Below are 17817 nucleotides of genomic sequence, written 5' to 3' on the forward strand. Positions count from 1 at the left end.
GCTCTTATTAAGTGTAGTCCTGACAACAGAAGTGAAACGAGAAAGGTTTGAAGAAATGAAGGCCCTGCAGAAAGGATGACCTGTAAGAATTGAGAAAGATGTATTTGTCTATGTGTTTATAAATGAAAAAATGGTTTACTATTTCTTATGTTGTGCAGTGAATGGTTATTTCTTGTGTTCATACCTGTGGAGCAAAACAGTAACTACTGTTGGGACAGACGATGTTTCCCAGGCATGGTGGCGCATGCCTCTAATCCCAGCACTCAGGAGGCAGGAGCAGGCAGATCTCTGAGTTCCAGGACAGCCAAAGCTACACAGAGAAACCCTGTCTTGAGTTAAAAAAAAGCAAAATGAGGCCTGTTCGTTATCTTTATGAAGAGTGTTGTACCAAATAAGAAAAAAAACATTGAGAATGCTACTTGACAAAATTGTCTTACATTTCTAAATTGTATTGCCACTTGTTAATTTTGCCACTTCTCATTTTGTGCCAGATGTTTTGAACAATTGAATAAATATAAAAATAATTATGGTACAGCTCTGGTATTTAGGAATCTGGGTAGGAACCCCTACAGTGTATAAGGGGCTGATGTATGTGCAGCACTGAGGAGAGAGGGGTGAAGAGGTTTTCTGTTGCTGTGATAAAAATACCATGTTCAAAAGCAAATTAGGGCTTAAGTTTCATTTTATAACTCTCAGGTCAAACTCTGTCACTGACAGAAGTCAGGGCAGGAACCTGGAGGCAGGAACTGAAGCAGAGACCATGGAGAAACACTGTTTACTGATTTGCTCCCCATAGCTTGCTCCGTTTGCTTTTTGATTGTTTTTTTTTTTTTTTTTGAGACGAGGTTTCTCTTTGTAGCCCTGGCTGTCCTGGAACTCACTGTGTAGACCAGGCTGGCATAGAGATCTACCTGCCTCTGTCTCCCAAGTGCTGGGATTAAAGGTGTGCGTAACCACCGCCCAGCCTAAATTCGTTTTTAATTATTATTTTTTACATTTCCTTATTGATAAAGGAATCATTAAAACTCTGATGTTTAGATTTTTTTGTAACTTTTGGATTATTTCTTGGTGTGTGTGTGTGTGTGTGTGTGTGTGTGTGATGATCACTCAGTATGGCTTTTATTTTTTTTATTTTTTTTTTTCGAGACAGGTTTTCTCTGTGTTTTTTTGGGTGCCTGTCCTGGCTCTCACTCTGTAGACCAGGCTGGCCTCGAACTCACAGGGATCCGCCTGGCTCTGCCTCCCGAGTGCTGGGGTTAAAGGCCTGTGCCACCACTGCCCAGCCTGTATGGCTTTTATATGCATTTTCTCTTTCGATATGAAATTTATTTTTCTTTGTGGGCTTTTGATTGTTGTAGATAAAGCCTCTTTTCATCATCATCTTTTTTTTTTTTTTTTTTTGGTTTTTCGAGACAGGGTTTCTCTGTGTAGCTTTGTGCCTCTCCTGGAACTCACTTGGTAGCCCAGGCTGGCCTCGAACTCACAGAGATCCGCCTGGCTCTGCCTCCCGAGTGCTGGGATTAAAGGCGTGCGCCACCACCGCCCGGCTCATCATCATCTTTTAATGTTTTTCTAAAGATTTATTTCTAATTGGCAGTGAGTGGATATGTTAGTACAGTGCCCAAAGAGGACAGAGGTGTGGGGTCTGGACCGAAGCTGGAGGGTGGTGTGAGCCATCTGCCATGGGTACTGGGAATCAGATCTCTCTTAACTGCTGAGTTATCTTTCCATTCCCAAATCATCATCATAATCAGTTTTCTCTTTGCCATGGGATTCATTTTATTCAGGAGCTAAGTATCTTTAACATACAGATACTGAGTTAAACAAGCCTTGAATGCCAACTGGAGTGAAACTTTTACTTTTTAAACTGCATTTGATGGTCTTACTACAAGGACTTCTTTGCACAGGTATTTCACCATTACCTATTCTTTATAGGTTTGGTGTATGAGGGAAGGAAGTGTCTGTGAATGGTTTAAAAGGCATTCCTGTGATGCTGCCTAATTTGGATTGGCACTGTGTTCAGCAGTAGTGCTGTCCCAGTGGTAAATATTGTAAATAAAATTGATTTGTGATTGTTTAGGAAAATCCCACCCCCCCCACCCCCTTTTCTTTTGAGTCAGGGTTTCCCGTGTAGCCCTGGTTGGCCTGAAACTTCTTATGTAGATCATGCGGGCCTTGAATGTCTCTTTCTTGCAGACAGGTATTGATGTGTTTTGTCTTTATTTTGAGTCTCTGCGTTAAGCTGGCCTTGAATGCTTGGGTCTTGGTGGTCCTGCCACCATTGCTCTCCAAGTCCTGGAGAGCACAGGTGTGACTACAGGCCTGGTGTTTGGTAGTGACGTCATGGAAGTTTGACCTGTAAGGTACAAGAAGAAAGCTGGGCACATGGCTGTACTCCGAGCTACTTGGGAGGCTGAGTTAGGAGGATTTCAGAGCTATCCTGGACAATTTAGTGAGATTGTTTCTTTAAACAATGAGTGTATGTGTGTGCATGTATGTATAAAAATATGTGCATATCTCCATGAGTGGTACATCTAGGTAAGAGGTAAGTTCATTGTGTCTTTCACTTTCAGTTTAACACATGCTGAAATAGCATTCTCGGGTGTTTGTAATTGTACATTATTAATAAACTGACTTCTTTACATGTTAATAAGAAATCAGAAAACTAATTGATCTGTGCTCTGAGATTTTGGTTCTCAGTTTTTAAATTTGAAAGTCTATAGGATGTTCTGACAAGGTAGAATTAAGAGCAGTTTGGTCAGTATTTTTTAATCTCTTACAGAGTTATAGAATTACTGATAACATAACTGCAAAGTGTGCACTTATGTGCTCCCAGCAAAAATTGGTTAGTTCAGGAGTGTGTAAGGACTTTCTCGGGGTGCTCCTTCAGACCCTGCAGATGAAGAGAACCCCAGTGTAGATACCCTCAGTGGAAAGGCTTCTTTTCTTCTTTGTACTTGCTCACTGTCACATGACTGAGTCAGTACCTCCCGTGCCTGGCAGCTTGGAGTCCGCTTCACTCTGTCTAGTCCAGCTCTAACACTGTGCTGTCTTCTGTGCGCTGGGTCTTCATTACTGACATCTAGATCGACTTCATCGAGGACCATTTCTTTTACCTTTTTTCCTCTTAAAATTATTTTTATGGTTTTGTTTTAATTTTGTGGAGATTGATTTGGCACATTTACAAGGCAGTTGTTTAAAATAAAATCAAAGCTGAGTTGGATCATTTAAAAATCAGTAGCTTATAAACCAGCTGCTCAGAGCTGGGTAATGATTATAGGTTCTAGTGAAGGATGTATCTTAGAGATTCTTTGCTTCAGACTCATAGAACTGTAATAGGCAACTTGCTCTCAGTAGAAGCTTAGTAAGGATGAGTGGTGCTTAAGTGAGCTTCCTGAGAAAAGGTACAGCTAGCTGATATGATAGTTAATTTTAAGACCAGCCTGAGTTATATAGAGTTCCAAGAGCCTGGGTTATGTAAACAAACAAACAAACAAACAAACAGAAAACAAAACAAACAACAACAACAAAAAAACCCTCTGGATCTAAAAACAAACACAAAGAACCAGAAGTAGCGATTCATGGGAAGCTGAGGCTGGAGGATTGTTGTGAGTTGGCGGCCAGCATGAGCTAGAAAGTGAAACCTACTTTACGCACATATGCACACGCGCACGTGCCCTCCTCTCCCTCCCTCCCTCCCTCCCTCCCTCCCTCTCTCTCTCTCTCCCTCCCTCCCTCCCTCCCTCCCTCTCTCTCTCTCTCTCCCTCTCTCCCTCTCTCCCTCTCTCCCTCCCTCCCTCCCTCTCTCTCTCTCTCTCTCTCTCTCCCTCTCTCCCTCCCCCCTCCCTCTCTCTCTCTCCCTCCCTCCCTCCCTCCTTCCCTCTCTCTCTTTCTCTCCCTCTCTCCCTCTCTCCCTCCCCTCCCTCCCTCCCTCCTTCCCTCTCTCTCCCTCTCTCCCTCTCTCCCTCTCTCCCTCTCTCCCTCTCTCCCTCCCCCCCTCCAATGAAAACAAAACAAAAGGAGGAGAAAGGTGGGGCAGGGTCCACTTGTTAGGGACACTGCCTGATTTAAGCTACAGCTGCCTTGAAGGGGAGACTTTCAAGCTGAGTGTCCTTCAGGTCTGGCACTGTGCTACGCACTCTTGGTCTTCGAGATAGCTGTAAGTGGTTTTCTATATGTATTTTAAAATATTTAAGTGGTTAATGATAATTTTAACCACTCATATATTAATCGTTAGATATTCTTTTCAGTAACCTTAGGTATATCATCATGTTATATCAATCATTTTAAAATAAGAATTCTAAAACAACACTACAAAGAATTCTTACCAACTCAGACCTTATTGGTTATATAATACAGACATGGTTAAAACGGTAAATGACTGGAAGCCAGATAGGTAATTCTCATGGGACCCCCCTGTGACCCTGAGAACAGTGCCATCTGTTAGTTTCTTTTTTGTTGTAATTGTTTGGTCGTTAGCCCACTGCACATTACTGTGTGAGGATGCACAAAAATATAAACTTGCTGTTATAGCTCTTCTTACTTTTGAGTCCTTCAGTTTGCTTAATCTTTGTCATTTTAAGTTGTGTTTCATTATGCAATTTTTTTTTCATCTTTCCTTTTTGTTTTGGTTTAAGTTACAATCAGCAAGTTTTTGTGTTTGAATTCCTGAAAGTGTTTGGACGGAATTGCAGTAATGTGTTATGACTTGGGCCCTCGCAGGAGTGTATCTCGCAGTCAGCAGTGAAAACAAAGTTTGAACAGCACACTATCAGAGCTAAACAGATACTAGACACTGTGAAAAACATACTGGACTCAGTAAACGTGGCAGCAGCAGAGAAGAGGTAGGCACCCCTTTATTATGGCCCAAATGTTACTTTCATTGTGTCAGACCTTTAGGGCTTGAAATGGTACGAGAAATACTTTGGCACTAAGACCAGTGTTGTGATTTTACTAGTGCCTGCTTGTGTATTTTTAAATGAATACTTAAAGATGATTGCTTACTAATTTTGTGGCCTTCCTTGGGTGGCTGTGTATGAATTGTGACTTTAAAATGTTGAGTAACTTCATGGGAGAGGAAGACCGGTCTTCAAGCAGAGTCATATGAAGAATCCCAAACCAGGTGATGCTGTTGATGCTCAATTCACAGTCCTCCTTCTGTAAACTTATAATAGTATGTGAAAGTACTGAAGCAGTGCAGCTTCCCCAGATGTGGCACGCACCTGAAATCCCAGCCCTGGTGAGGTTAAGGTGGGAAGAGCTTGGGTTGAGGCCACCTTAGGGTACATGTCTTTAAAAAAAAAAAAAAGTATAAAATTTGACACACTTGGGAACAAAGAGCAAAATGTTGTTAGGTGTGACAAATAAGATACTATCAGGCCTCGTGGAACCTTAATAAACTTAATTAGGTTGAAGGAAGTATAGAAAGTATCAAAGATCAAGTCAAGATGGGATCAGATTGAAGAATGCTTTTGAGATAGTCTGGTCTAAAACCCCTGGCACTCCTCATGCCTCAGCCTCCCAAACACGGGGATTACAAGCTTTACCCTTTAAGCCTGGCTAAAACTGAAGGTTGGTTGGTTGGTTTGCAAGCCCTCTGGCTACTGAGGCTTTAAAGCCCTTAAAATTGAAGTTTTGAAATTACGTATTTTCACTAAGAAGACCCCCGCCTCCTCCACCAGCCTGTAACACATCTCCGCCTGTTCTTGACTTTGCTGCTTATTCAGCATCATGTGTAAATGGTGGCAGCAGAGGCCACGCACCTGAGTCTGTCTCAGCCCTGCAGCGTCTCTGCACAGCCTGTGTGTTGTGTTCCTGCTGCAGCCCATTCCAGCTTGACTGCTCCTTGATGCAAACCAAGTAATAGATACAGTCTAATCGACTGACCTCCATCTTTTAAAACACAGGACGTTGAACCAGACATGGCACTAAGATGTGACTTGAGGTCAGTGTCCTGAAAAGTAATGCTGGTTTTCCTGTCCTTCAGGGGTCCACAGTCCTTCCCTGATGCAGGGAGTTCAACAGTGGATAGTCTGGGCTTTGGGGCCACACCACCTCGTTTATAGAGTGCACAGCTAACAGAAGGAGCTTTTGGCTTCCCACTGTACTGTTTGCTGCTGCACTTGTTTATTAACTGAATCGCATTGAGTTCCTGTTTAATTCTCATGTGGAGACTTAGAATCCTTATGCTTTTGTTAGGATGCAGGTAATTCAGGAGAGTCAAGGTCATTTATATTAAGCCATCTACAATGAAGCACTTGCCAAGTGAAATGCAATTGTAGTCCTTTCAGACTTTGAATACAAGATTTCTTTTTTCTTGTGTCATGTTAATTAATGGTTCCAGCTATAAATGAATAACCTTGCTTAATTAGTTGCTTTAGGACTTTAACATGCCCCAAATATTGATTGCTCTTCATAATAAAATAGGGTTTATTCACTGGAAGAGAGGGAAGACCAAATTGATAGACTGGACTTTATCCGAAACCAGATGAACCTCTTAACACTGGATGTTAAGAAGAAAATCAAGGAAGTCACGGAGGAGGTGGCAAACAAGGTAACGGAGCTCTGGTCACAGTGTCTGGAAGCAGCAGTGTGTGTTAGTACTAAATGCCGGCTGTCTCTCCCCTCGAATGAGTATTTGTCCCTCCACTGGATGTTCTGAGCAGCTGGTACTCTTTTTATTTTTATGAATTACTTTCATTTTTAACTTGGAGTTTTTTAATGTTTTCAGGTTTCTTGTGCAATGACAGATGAAATTTGTCGACTGTCTGTTTTGGTTGATGAGTTTTGTTCTGAGTTTCATCCTACCCCCAGTGTGCTGAAAGTATATAAGAGTGTAAGTTAAAGTTGTTGACCCATTTGTTCTGGGGCTGCTTTCCTGCTCTCTGCTATGGTTGTCTGTTTAGTGGCTCGACCATTTCACTGCGTTCTTGGCAGTCACTACACAGATGTTCTGGTAATAAATGCAAACTGTGGCACGTCAAATTGCAGAGGAACTGGGGACAGAGCTCAGTGTGCTTAGCAACTGTGGCGCTCCAGGTTCAATTGCCAGCACCCACCCAAAAGTTATTTCATCGGTCTTCCTAAAATCTACCTACTTCCTATGGAAAAACAGCAAGGACATTTGCAATCATTGTTGACAGGAATTAAATAAGCACATAGAAGATGGTATGGGAAGAAATTTGGCTGATCGGTGCACCAATGAAGTCAATGCTTCCATGCTTCAATCTCAACAAGAAATTATCGGTAATGTTCAATCTACAGGGTCATGTGTAGCCTGTTTCTCTCCCTCCCTCCTTCCCTCCCTCCCTCCCTCCCTCCCTCCCTCCACCCATCCATCCCTTCTTCCCCCTCCTCCTGTCTCCCCGCTTCTTTGATAAAGGGCTGTTCTCATTTGGGTCCATCGCCTGGAAAGTAAAGCATGTACTACTGTTTGTTAAAATAAATGTCATCCTTTTTCCAGAAAACTTGAAACCATTACTTCCAGCTGGTATACAGAATAAACTTCATACACTAATTCCTTGTAAAAAGTTTGATCTCAGCTATGATCTCAATTGCCACAAGTTGTGTTCCGATTTTCAAGAGGACATTGTGTTTCGATTTTCCCTGGGCTGGTCCTCCCTTGTGCATCGATTCCTGGGCTCCACAAATGCACAGAGGGTGCTGCTTGGGCTCTCAGAGCCCATCTTTCAGGTGGGCATCTTGATTCTACCAGCTGGTGCTCTTATGTAGCTCATGCAGATTTCTCTAATAAGCTGCCTTACTCGAACTTACCTATTTATGAGCTCATGTCTATCTCAGCAATCTGAGTTGGGTTTTGTTTGCCTATTAATACTATGAATGATGTAAATGGTTCTACGTTCAATTTTGAGTCTTTTCTGTTTACTTATTTGTGTATGTGTGCATGTTTGTTTGTATGTATGTGCATGTTTGTGGGCATGTATGTGTCACAGCTGAAGTCAGAGGACAACATGTAGGAGTCAGTTTTCTGCTTCTACCATGTGGCTTCTGGGATTGAACTCAGATCCTAGGGCTTTGCAGGAAGTGCCTTTACCCTCAGTGCCATCTTTATGGACCAAGAAACTTGTATATTCTTAAATTTGGTTCCAGGCTTCAAATAAATTAGAATAAGCTTTAAATTTTGTTAATTCTATAATTTTGAGGAAATTTATGGAGTAAAAACCATCCCAGAGGCTAGAAAGATGGCCCAGCAGTTAAAAGCACTTGCTCTGGCGGAGGACTTGAGTATCTTCTCAGCACCCACCGTGGGTGTTTTATAACCTGTAACTCCAGCTCCAGGGATCTGATGACCTCTTCTGGTCTCTACAGGCACCTGCACACACCTGCCGTGCATTCACACAGACACACATGTGCATATAAATAGTAAACATAAAAATAAAAACATCACCATAATCTAGTCTTAAAGTATTTCTGTTGGGGCTGTTAGGTCTCCAGCACCCACACTGGATAGTTCACAACTATCTGTAACTCCAGCCCCAGGGGATCTGATACCATCTTCTGGCCTTTGTAGACACCTGTCCATACCCTCCCCATACACACATAATTAAAAATAAAGTTGTTTATAAAAAAACAACATTTTTGTTCTCCAACGACTCTTCCTGCCCATTTATAGCAGCAGGCCATCATTCACATCTGTGGGTTCACCACAAGTCAATTTTGTCAATTTGGATTTGCCTTCTGGACAGTTCCTATAATGTCTCAGGTGCCTGGGCATAGCTCACGTAGGATGTTTTCAAGGGTTAGCCTCCAAGTGTCAGTATTGTAGCACTTCACTCCAGGTGGCGGAGTACTTCTAGAACAAGTAGAACTCGTTTTACTTCTCCATCACCCATTGGCCCATAGTGTGGTAGCTGGCTTAGCAAGAAAGTCATTGCCCAAGAAACCTGCAGAGGTGATGATGTCGCACGTCAGTGGGGGACAGTGAGAGTGAGACTGCTATTTTAGGCTTAAGTGGGCTCCACTGAGCAATTTTAAGATAGTTTTCTATATGTACCTCCCCATGAATTTATATCCATTTAAAGGTTCCTGGGCCTCTTACTTACCTCCTTCAGTACTCCACTGCCCACTCTGTTCTCACATTCTGCCCCTCCCATTGGCCCCCTTTGTTCCTAAACAAGTGTGCTTCTCCTTGTATATCCCCAGTGTATACATGATGTGTGTACCTGTCCTGTCCAGGACCCACAAATGAGACAAGACATCCAGTACTTGTCTTTCTCATACCATTTATTCATGTAATATGGTTCTCTCCAGTTGTATCATTTTCCTGCAATGATGAAAGAATTTCATCATTTTTTGTGATGAAAGAATTCCATTGCAAGCCCAGTGTTGGTGGCGCACGCCTGTAATCCCAGCACTTGGGAGGCAGAGACAAGCGGATCTCTGTGAGTTTGAGGCCAGCCTGGTCTACAGAGTGAGTTACAGGACAGCCGGGGCTACAAGGAGAAACCTTGTCTCAATCCTCCCCCCCACAAAAGAAGAACAAAAAGGGTTTATTTAATAAGCATATGAAAAAGTGTTCAGTCAGTCATTAGAGAAGTGTAAATCAAACACACCATGAGATACCAGTTCACACTCACCAGGATAAGATGGACAGTAACAAGTATGCAAACCACACCTAGAAAACTAGAGCCTTCACAGTGCTGGCTGACAGAATGAAAGTGATGTGACCACTTTGGAAAATAACTTGTCAAAGTCTCAGAAAAATAAACATAAATGCCAGGTGTGATGCTCACTTGTGATGCTAATGCTCAGGAGGCTGAGATAGGAGGGTCATTAAGTCTGACCCCAGCCTGGGCTACAAGGTAAGACCTTGTCTAAACACCTAAAATAGCAGGGCATGGTGGCACACACCTATAGTCCCAGAACTTGGAAGGTAAAGGCAAGAAGATTATACATTCAAGGTCACCTTCCACACACACACACATACATACCAGGCCGAGAGGGAAGGAGGGAGGGGGAAGAAGAGAGAATTCTAGTAAAAGGAAGTTCCCCTCAAGTTACTGCATGGCCTAGCAGTACCTTGAGTACCCCCAGAAGCGAAGCACACATCCACATGAGGGCACACATGCACAGCCACATAACAGAATACATGCACATTCACAGCATGTCAAAAGCAACTATGCAGCACTATTCACAATAGCTATTATGAGACCAAAGCAAAAGACTGTATTAAGAAAAATGTAGTTTTACGTGTAAGTTCGTAAGAGCCTTTATTGAAGGTATGATGTTCTGTCTCAAGAATATTTAGTTTTCAATAAAGTATATGCCCCACAAAAATAAAGAGAAAATGTAGATTATATATGCAATGGAATTCTTCTATTTTTTTTTCTGGTTTTTCGAGACAGGGTTTCTCTGTGTAGCCCTGGTTGTCCTGAAACTCTATAGACCAGGCTAGCCTCAAACCCAGAGATCCATCTGCCTCTGCCTCCCAGGTGCTGGGATTAAAGGCATGTGCCACCACTGCCCGGGTGTGTTCCTCTTTTGAGCAATATTTTTATTCATGTTTTAGTTGTAGTAGTTGGCCACTATTAAATTTTAAGGGATTCTTTCTCTCTTCTGCATGTAAATTTACTTTACAGATAAGGTTTTAATTTTCAAGTTTAATTTACCTGGCTTTTTTGCTTGTTTTAATGATTATGCTTTTGATTTAGTGTGTGTGTGTGTGTGTGTGTGTGTGTGTGTGTGTGTGTGTTTGAGCTAGGGCATTGCATGTGCTAAATATACAGTCTTACTACTATACTATATCTTCAACTCTTTTTTTTTTTTTTTTTGAGACAGGGTTTCTCTGTGTAGTTTTGGTGCCTTTCCTGGATCTCGCTCTGTAAACCAGGCTGGCCTTGAACTCACAGAGATCCGCCTGCCTCTGCCTCCCGAGTGCTGGGATCAAAGGTGTGCGCCACCACCGCCCAGCTATATCTTCAACTCTTAAAAAAAAAATAGTCTTGATTCCTGGGAGATGGAATTAGCTAGAGAGATGGCTCAGTGATTAAGAGTGCTTACTGCTTTTTCAGAGTTCTCAAACACATTAGGCAGCTCACAATTGCCTGTAAATTCCAGGGGATCCAAAACCTCTATCTTTGGGGTACACCACATACACACATACACGTAATTAAAAATAAGAAAAGTTATTCTAAAAAAGCAAATTTTAATTCCTATTGATTTACTATTAAATTTATTGTTCTTTCTATCATTAGTTCACATCATAGAAACTAGTTCTCGTGAAGGTACATGTTTGTAATCTCAGCTGTTGATAGCTGAAGCTGGAAGAGTTGGAGTTGGCATTTCAGGCTAGCCTAGGCAACCATGTCAGACACTGTAACACCCCTTCCCACCACCACCAAAAAAAAACAAAAAAAACCTCTTAGTGCATTCTTATTTTCTTCATGGATTTGTGTTCTGCTCATTTTTTGGAATCTTTTCTCCTATAATCTGTTTTAATTTTTAAAAACAACTTTATAAATTTAACTAATTTGTTTTGTTTCTCCTAAATTCATCAGCTCCCTAGATCTCTAGCTTCAACTCCCACTGCTCCTCCTAATCCAGCAACGCCGGATAATGCAGCCCAGGAAGAGCTCATGATCACCTTGATCACAGGATTGGCGTCCCTCACATCTAGAACCTCCATGGGCATCATAGTTGTTGGGGGAGTGGTAAGAAACAGTACTTTTAATAAAGTTATTATCCTATTCTCAAGAACTATCAAGCATCTGAAAATTTGTAGGTTGTAAGTAGTGACTAAGAGCTGGGAATGGTGGCATACACCTTTAATCCCAGCACTCGGGAGGCAGAGGCAGGTGGATCTCTAGGCTAGCCTGGTCTACAGAGTGAGTTCCAGGACAGCCAGGGCTACAGAGAGAAATCCTATCTCAAACAACAGCAACAAAAAAGTAGTGACTAAGATTTGTTTGTTTGTTTGTTTGTTTTTTGAGACAGGGTTTCTCTGTGTAGTTTTGGTGCCTGTCCTGGATCTCACTCTGTAGACCAGGCTGACCTCGAACTCACAGAGATCCGCCTGGCTCTGCCTCCTGAGTGCTGCGATTAAAGGCGTGCGCCACCACAGCCCGGTGTGTCTAAGATTTTACAGCTGTAACTTATCTTTAAACATACATGAATGCATGCACATACCCCTACCTACCTACACCCCTACCTGTAATTTTAAGATGGAATTCCTACCAGCCGTTGAGTTGGTTTCTGTTTGCTCCTTGTTTGCCTTCCTTAGGGCAGTGCCCAGAACCTTGCACATGCCAAGTAGGCCCTGTACCACTGAATTATACTCTTAGCCTTATCTGACTTTTAATAAAATGACCTATTCTCACCACAGCCCACAAGTAAGTGGTATTTATATATTGGCATAATAAGAAAGTACCAATGGGGATAGGTTCATAATCCAAGTTGATAGAGAGCTTGCCATTCTTTTGTGAGGGCTAGGTATGGTGATATTTTATTTGTATTAAAATGTTATTTGTATGTTAATAAATAAAATTGCTCGGGGTCAGAGCTATCAGCAAGCCATAGGAAAGCAGGGCAGTGGTGGCGTACGTTTGTAATCCCAGCACTTGGTAGGCAGAGCTAGGTAAGTCTCTGTGTTTTCAGGGATACAGCCAGTATTGGATACACATGCCTTTAATTTCAATACCAATCATAGAAAACCTGCCTATACAGACAGGCTGTGACGAGGCGGTCATGTGGTTGGGTTTACAACCAATGAGAAGGCAGAACAGAAACTCTGTATAAAGACTTTAACACAGAAAGTAGCTCTGGTTCGGAGAGGTAGGACCACCGCAGGAGGAAGGGTAAGGTTTTAGCTCTTAGCTCTGACCTCTTGGCTTTCTTCTTTGCATTAGTTCTGTGTTTCTTATTTAAAAAGATGGTTGGTTACACCTACAGCTAGGTTTGATCTTTGAAACCAAACTAGATGTCCTCTGTGACTGTCTCTGAATACCAGTGGGAGCTGTCTTAAGTATTAAAGATTATTAGTAAGTCGTGCTCAGTTTTTTGCTTAACAGAGTACGTGTGCTGTTGTAGTATTCAAAACATTCAACCTAAAATAATTTTCTTTTTTGGAGATAATATCAAATTGGGGTTGGAGAGATGGTTAAGATGTGCTTCTCTTCCAGAGGACCCCTGTTTGGTTCCCAGCACCCACATGGCAGCTTAGCCATTTGTAATTCCAGTCCCAGGGGTTCTGATGCTATCTCCTGGCCTCCACAGGCACTACATACACGCCTGGTACACATTTCCTGTATGCAGGCAGAACACTCATACACATGGAAAATAAAAATAAAATCTTTATAAAGAGCAAGAGGGAGCTTGATTGAGCCTATCAGTTATGGAAAGCTGTGAAAGTCCATCCTGATGTTTATATTTTTTTCTATCTGATTTCCTTATGAGGAAGGTATATGCATCTTTAGAAGATGAATCAGGAGTCACAGTATCTTCAGTGTGTCCCTTCCCAGTGTTTTTTCTTCTCACAGTGAGTTGTGACTTTATCTTGCAGATTTGGAAGACAGTGGGCTGGAAACTCATCTCTGTTTCCTTAAGTATGTATGGAGCTTTGTATCTGTATGAAAGGCTGACCTGGACCACCCGTGCTAAAGAGAGAGCATTTAAGCAGCAGTTTGTGAACTATGCAACCGAAAAGCTGCAGATGATTGTGAGCTTCACAAGCGCAAACTGCAGCCACCAAGTACAGCAGTAAGTAGGAAGGTGCAGCTTCCACAGAGGCTCGCTGAAGTTCATGACCACATGTCTGCTCCCACCTGTCAGCACTCCTCTCCTCACGCCCTGGTGGATTAGGTCTGAGCATTTGGAAGTTGGTGCATAGAACCCTTTAGAAGGCAGGACAGGTTTAACAAACAGTTCTGTAGCAGGGCTGTGCTCAGGTGTGGTCCTATTAGGATGCTGGTTCCTTCATCATGAAGATTGAATTTGTAGCATGTATTAAGTAGGCTCAATTAAGTGGACAGACTCCTGATTTTCATTTGTTTTTGTTTTGTTAAGACAGGGTCTTATTGGAGCCCAGGCTGGCCTCTAACTCATGGCAGTCCTCCTGCCTCAGCCTCCTGAGTCCACTTTGCCCTGATGATTTTATGATGACTAGAACATGCTTTTTACTATCATAGTCCAAACTTGAAGTGTGTAACAGTATTGGTTTTTAGATTTCAAGATAATTTTCTTATAGGTCTAGGTCTATCCAATTTCTCCTTTTTTTTTTTCTGTTTTAAGTTGTTGTTAAGATCTCACGGTGTAGCTCTTGCTGATCTTTAATTCAGTCTGTAGGTCAAGCTCGCCTTGAACTCTTGAACTCACAGAGATCCTCCTGTCCCTGCTTCCAGAGTGCTGGGATTAAAGGAAAAGGCTACCATACCCACCATTAAAAAATACTTTGTCTTTTAGATTTTATTTTATGGGTTTGAGTGTTATGCCTGCATATACATCTGTTTATTGCTCTAGAGGCAGTGGGACCTGGGAGAATGGAGGCAATGAAGGAGGCAGACTGAAATCTCATGCAGTAGCCACCTTTATTCAGAGAATCAATTTATACTCTGAAGGTTAAGAAGAGTCACGTGAGTGAAGTGTCCAGTCACAAGGACAAGGTGCACGTGGTGGACCAGCCTCATGCAGCAGAACATGTCTTTCTATAGAGACATTGTAAACAACAAATAACAATAGCCAGTTGTAATGAATAATCTGAAGTAAACTCACTCCTATCTGCTACACCTGGGAGGGACACAAAACACATTCCAAGAACCATGTTTTTTAAGAAACAATGGTCATAAGACTCTTGTCCTGTTTTCTTGGAGTTTTCTCACAAGCACTCAGAATTCTCATGTGATTTCATTCTTGGACCATATTTGGACATATGTCTATGTACCACATGTGTGCCTTGGAGATCAGAAGAGAGCATCAGATCCCCTAGAACTGGAGTTACAGATAGTTGTGAGCCACCATGTGGGTGCCAGGAACCAAACCCAGATCCTCTTCAAGAACAACAACTATTTGTAACCACAGACTTCTCTCTCCAAACCCCTAGTTTCTGCTTTTATAACAATTAAATATTAACAAAAATTATTGAATTCCCTTTAAACCAAAGTGCAGTGTTCTATATTTAAATGCATTTGAGCCAGAGTTAAATAGCCCCAGAAGATCTGAACTTAAAGAGGTAACATGCACAGAAGGACAAAGCAAAGTGAATGTCATCCTTCCTGTAAGGGAAAGTGGTAGAAGTGGGGGGTGGTTCAGCAGGTGAAGCCTGAAAAAGAACAGCCTTTAATAAGGGTTCATGGGAGCGGGTGGCACATGAGGTTTGAACATGCGGAAGAGGTAGATAGAGGAGGAAGGTAATGTGTTCAAGAACATCAAGAGGGCTGGAGAGATGACCCAGAGGTTAAGAGTTCTGGTTGCTCTTCCAGAGGTCCCAAGTTCAATTCCCAGCACCCACAGAGTGTTTCACAACCATCTATAGTGGGATCCGATGCCCTCTTCTAGTGTGCAGGCATACATACATAATAAACAAACAAACAAATCTTTTTAAAAAAACATGAAAGTGTGGACAGTGTATATGTTAGAGGGATTTTTGACTTCTAGGACAAGGCTATAAATTTGCAGAGATTAGAATCTGGGTAATTGGGAATTCTGGGAATGATGTCATCAGTCATTTAGCTCTAAAGCCAATCACTTTGCAGTGGTGTAGTGTATGGAATGATTTAGTCAAGAGACAGGAATTAACAGGTAAATCTGTTTGAGATACAAGGTCAAAACAAGGAGATTTGTGGTTGAGAGACTTGTTCATGCCATATGCACCAAATACTTTTGGAACTCTTGTTTTGTAATTTTATTTGTGTAATGGAAGATATTTTCTCTGATGAAGATACTTGGGCCTGAGTGAAGGTCTTAAAAATAAATGGTATAGCTCCATGCCTCCCTTTCTTTAAGAAAAAAAAAAAAAAATCACCCAACATAATTGTAGGAATTATGGGAAATGTAAAGTTGGAAGATAATTTGGCCTTCCCTTTACATTATAATGGAGGCAACCACAAATAATTAGTTATGACATATTAGGCAAATGTCAGTATTTAAAAAAATGTTAACAGAATGAAAAATACTTGATGTGTCATAGTGGAATTTGGTAGCATGAAGAAAATGATAGTGTATAGACAGTTGCAGAGAGAAGTGTTAGATAATTATGTCTGAGGTGCACAGAGTAGCCATACTCCTGGGTAAAATACAAACACCATTCTTTAGAGCCACTGTCCTTAGCACTCAGACTGAATGTGGCCTTTGCTTATGGTAGTACACATTGCTTAATGATTTATCTCACAAAAGGATGCTTCCCCAACAGTTTTGTTTTTGTTGAGCAGAGGAGAAGAGTAAGTTTCTTATGCTTCTGAGGAAATGCCATCTCCTGTGACGGTGTCTCCTGGTGTGTCTGTGTTCTGTCATTTTCTTGAGAATGTCCTGTGTGCATCCTGTATTCACATCATTTTTACCCTGCCTCTCCCCCTCCAACTCCTCCCATGTCCCCCAAGTTTATGAAATCTTTCCTTTATTGTTTTACACACACACACACACACACACACACACACACACACACACACACACACACACACACACGCTCTACTGAGTCCTTTTAGTTTGTTCATATGTATGTTCTTAGGGCTGGCTCTGTGATCTCACCCCTCTCCCGGCAGCCATTAATTGCCTGTAGCTCTTCATCCTGGGGTGAAGACCTGTGAGCTCCCCCATCTGCATCGGTACGTTACTATCACTACTAGATCCTCTACTTACTGTCACCAAGCACCTCTTGTTTAGGTGACCCAGTTGTTGACATTTCATGGGTGCAGCTTCCATGTCATGTCTTGCAGCAGATGTCCTGGTTCTCTGGACCCTTTTTAGCAGGGCCCCCTGAGCCTTAGGTTTGGAGGTTGCAGTCTAGATGGATCATTAAGGGCAGGCACACCGCAGTCTATTGTTCTCTGAAATAGTAATTATAATAGTAGTAGTCTCCATCTACTGCAGAAAGAAGCTCCCTTGGTGAGAGTCTGAGAGCAACACTTACTTGCCCGTGGATGTAAGTATAAGTTTTAAGAATGGAGTTAGAAATTATACTGGTTTAGGAAAGCAATATTCTCTTTTAGTCTTCTAGGGTCTGTGACCTCACTAGCCACCAGTAATTGGCTAGGTTTACAGTACTAGACATGAATTTTCTTCCATTGAGCGGGCCTTTAATCCAGTTAGGCAGCCTTTGATCACCCCTAAGCTATAACACTGTTGGGGTTATCTTGGGGAGTGGGTCACTGTTGTGGCTTTATAGCCTGGCAGGACTATTGATTGCTCTTGTCCCTAGGCATCTGGCATGCATAGCTACTTCGGATGGCATTAGAGCTTGTGCTCCTTGCATGTCAGTTCTAGGCAGTTCCATCAAGTCTGTCCAGTGTGTGATGTCTTCAGCAATAGTCTTTCACTCCAGTTCTGGGAAGCAACCAATGGCAACACCAGTAGCCTGTATTGTTTGGGGAATCCGCTTGGATTCCCCCTACCTAGCAATGCAAGGGGAGGTTTGCTGTGTATGGCACTGGGATTTTTGTTAGACACTCTATGGCTCTTGAGAATATTACCATCCCAAGTGGTAAAACTTTATTTAAATTGGGTGCATGCGTACATGCGTGTATGTGTGTGATAAGGATTCAGTGCCAGAATCTATAAATAAGAGAGAACATGTATTTATCTTTCTAGGTCTGGGTTACCTCACTCAATATGATCTTTTTTAGTTCCATCCATTTACCTGAAAAGTTCATG

General features: G+C 42.1%; 1 protein-coding gene across 1 annotated transcript in view; it reads left to right on the top strand.

Annotated features, from left to right (window-relative positions):
• The window catches only part of Mfn1 (mitofusin 1), a 46897-nt gene that overhangs the window by 24130 nt on the left and 4950 nt on the right, over positions 1 to 17817 (top strand). Inside the window, 7 exon segments of the mRNA XM_052732100.1 lie at positions 4723 to 4844; positions 6427 to 6553; positions 6731 to 6835; positions 7143 to 7245; positions 7463 to 7692; positions 11517 to 11669; positions 13517 to 13713. Of these exon segments, the coding sequence (XP_052588060.1) occupies positions 4723 to 4844; positions 6427 to 6553; positions 6731 to 6835; positions 7143 to 7245; positions 7463 to 7692; positions 11517 to 11669; positions 13517 to 13713 (1037 nt within the window).

This window comes from Peromyscus californicus, unplaced genomic scaffold (genome assembly GCF_007827085.1).
Source record: "Peromyscus californicus insignis strain IS unplaced genomic scaffold, ASM782708v3 Scaffold_9__1_contigs__length_137607984, whole genome shotgun sequence".
NCBI classification, from domain to species: Eukaryota; Metazoa; Chordata; class Mammalia; order Rodentia; family Cricetidae; genus Peromyscus; species Peromyscus californicus.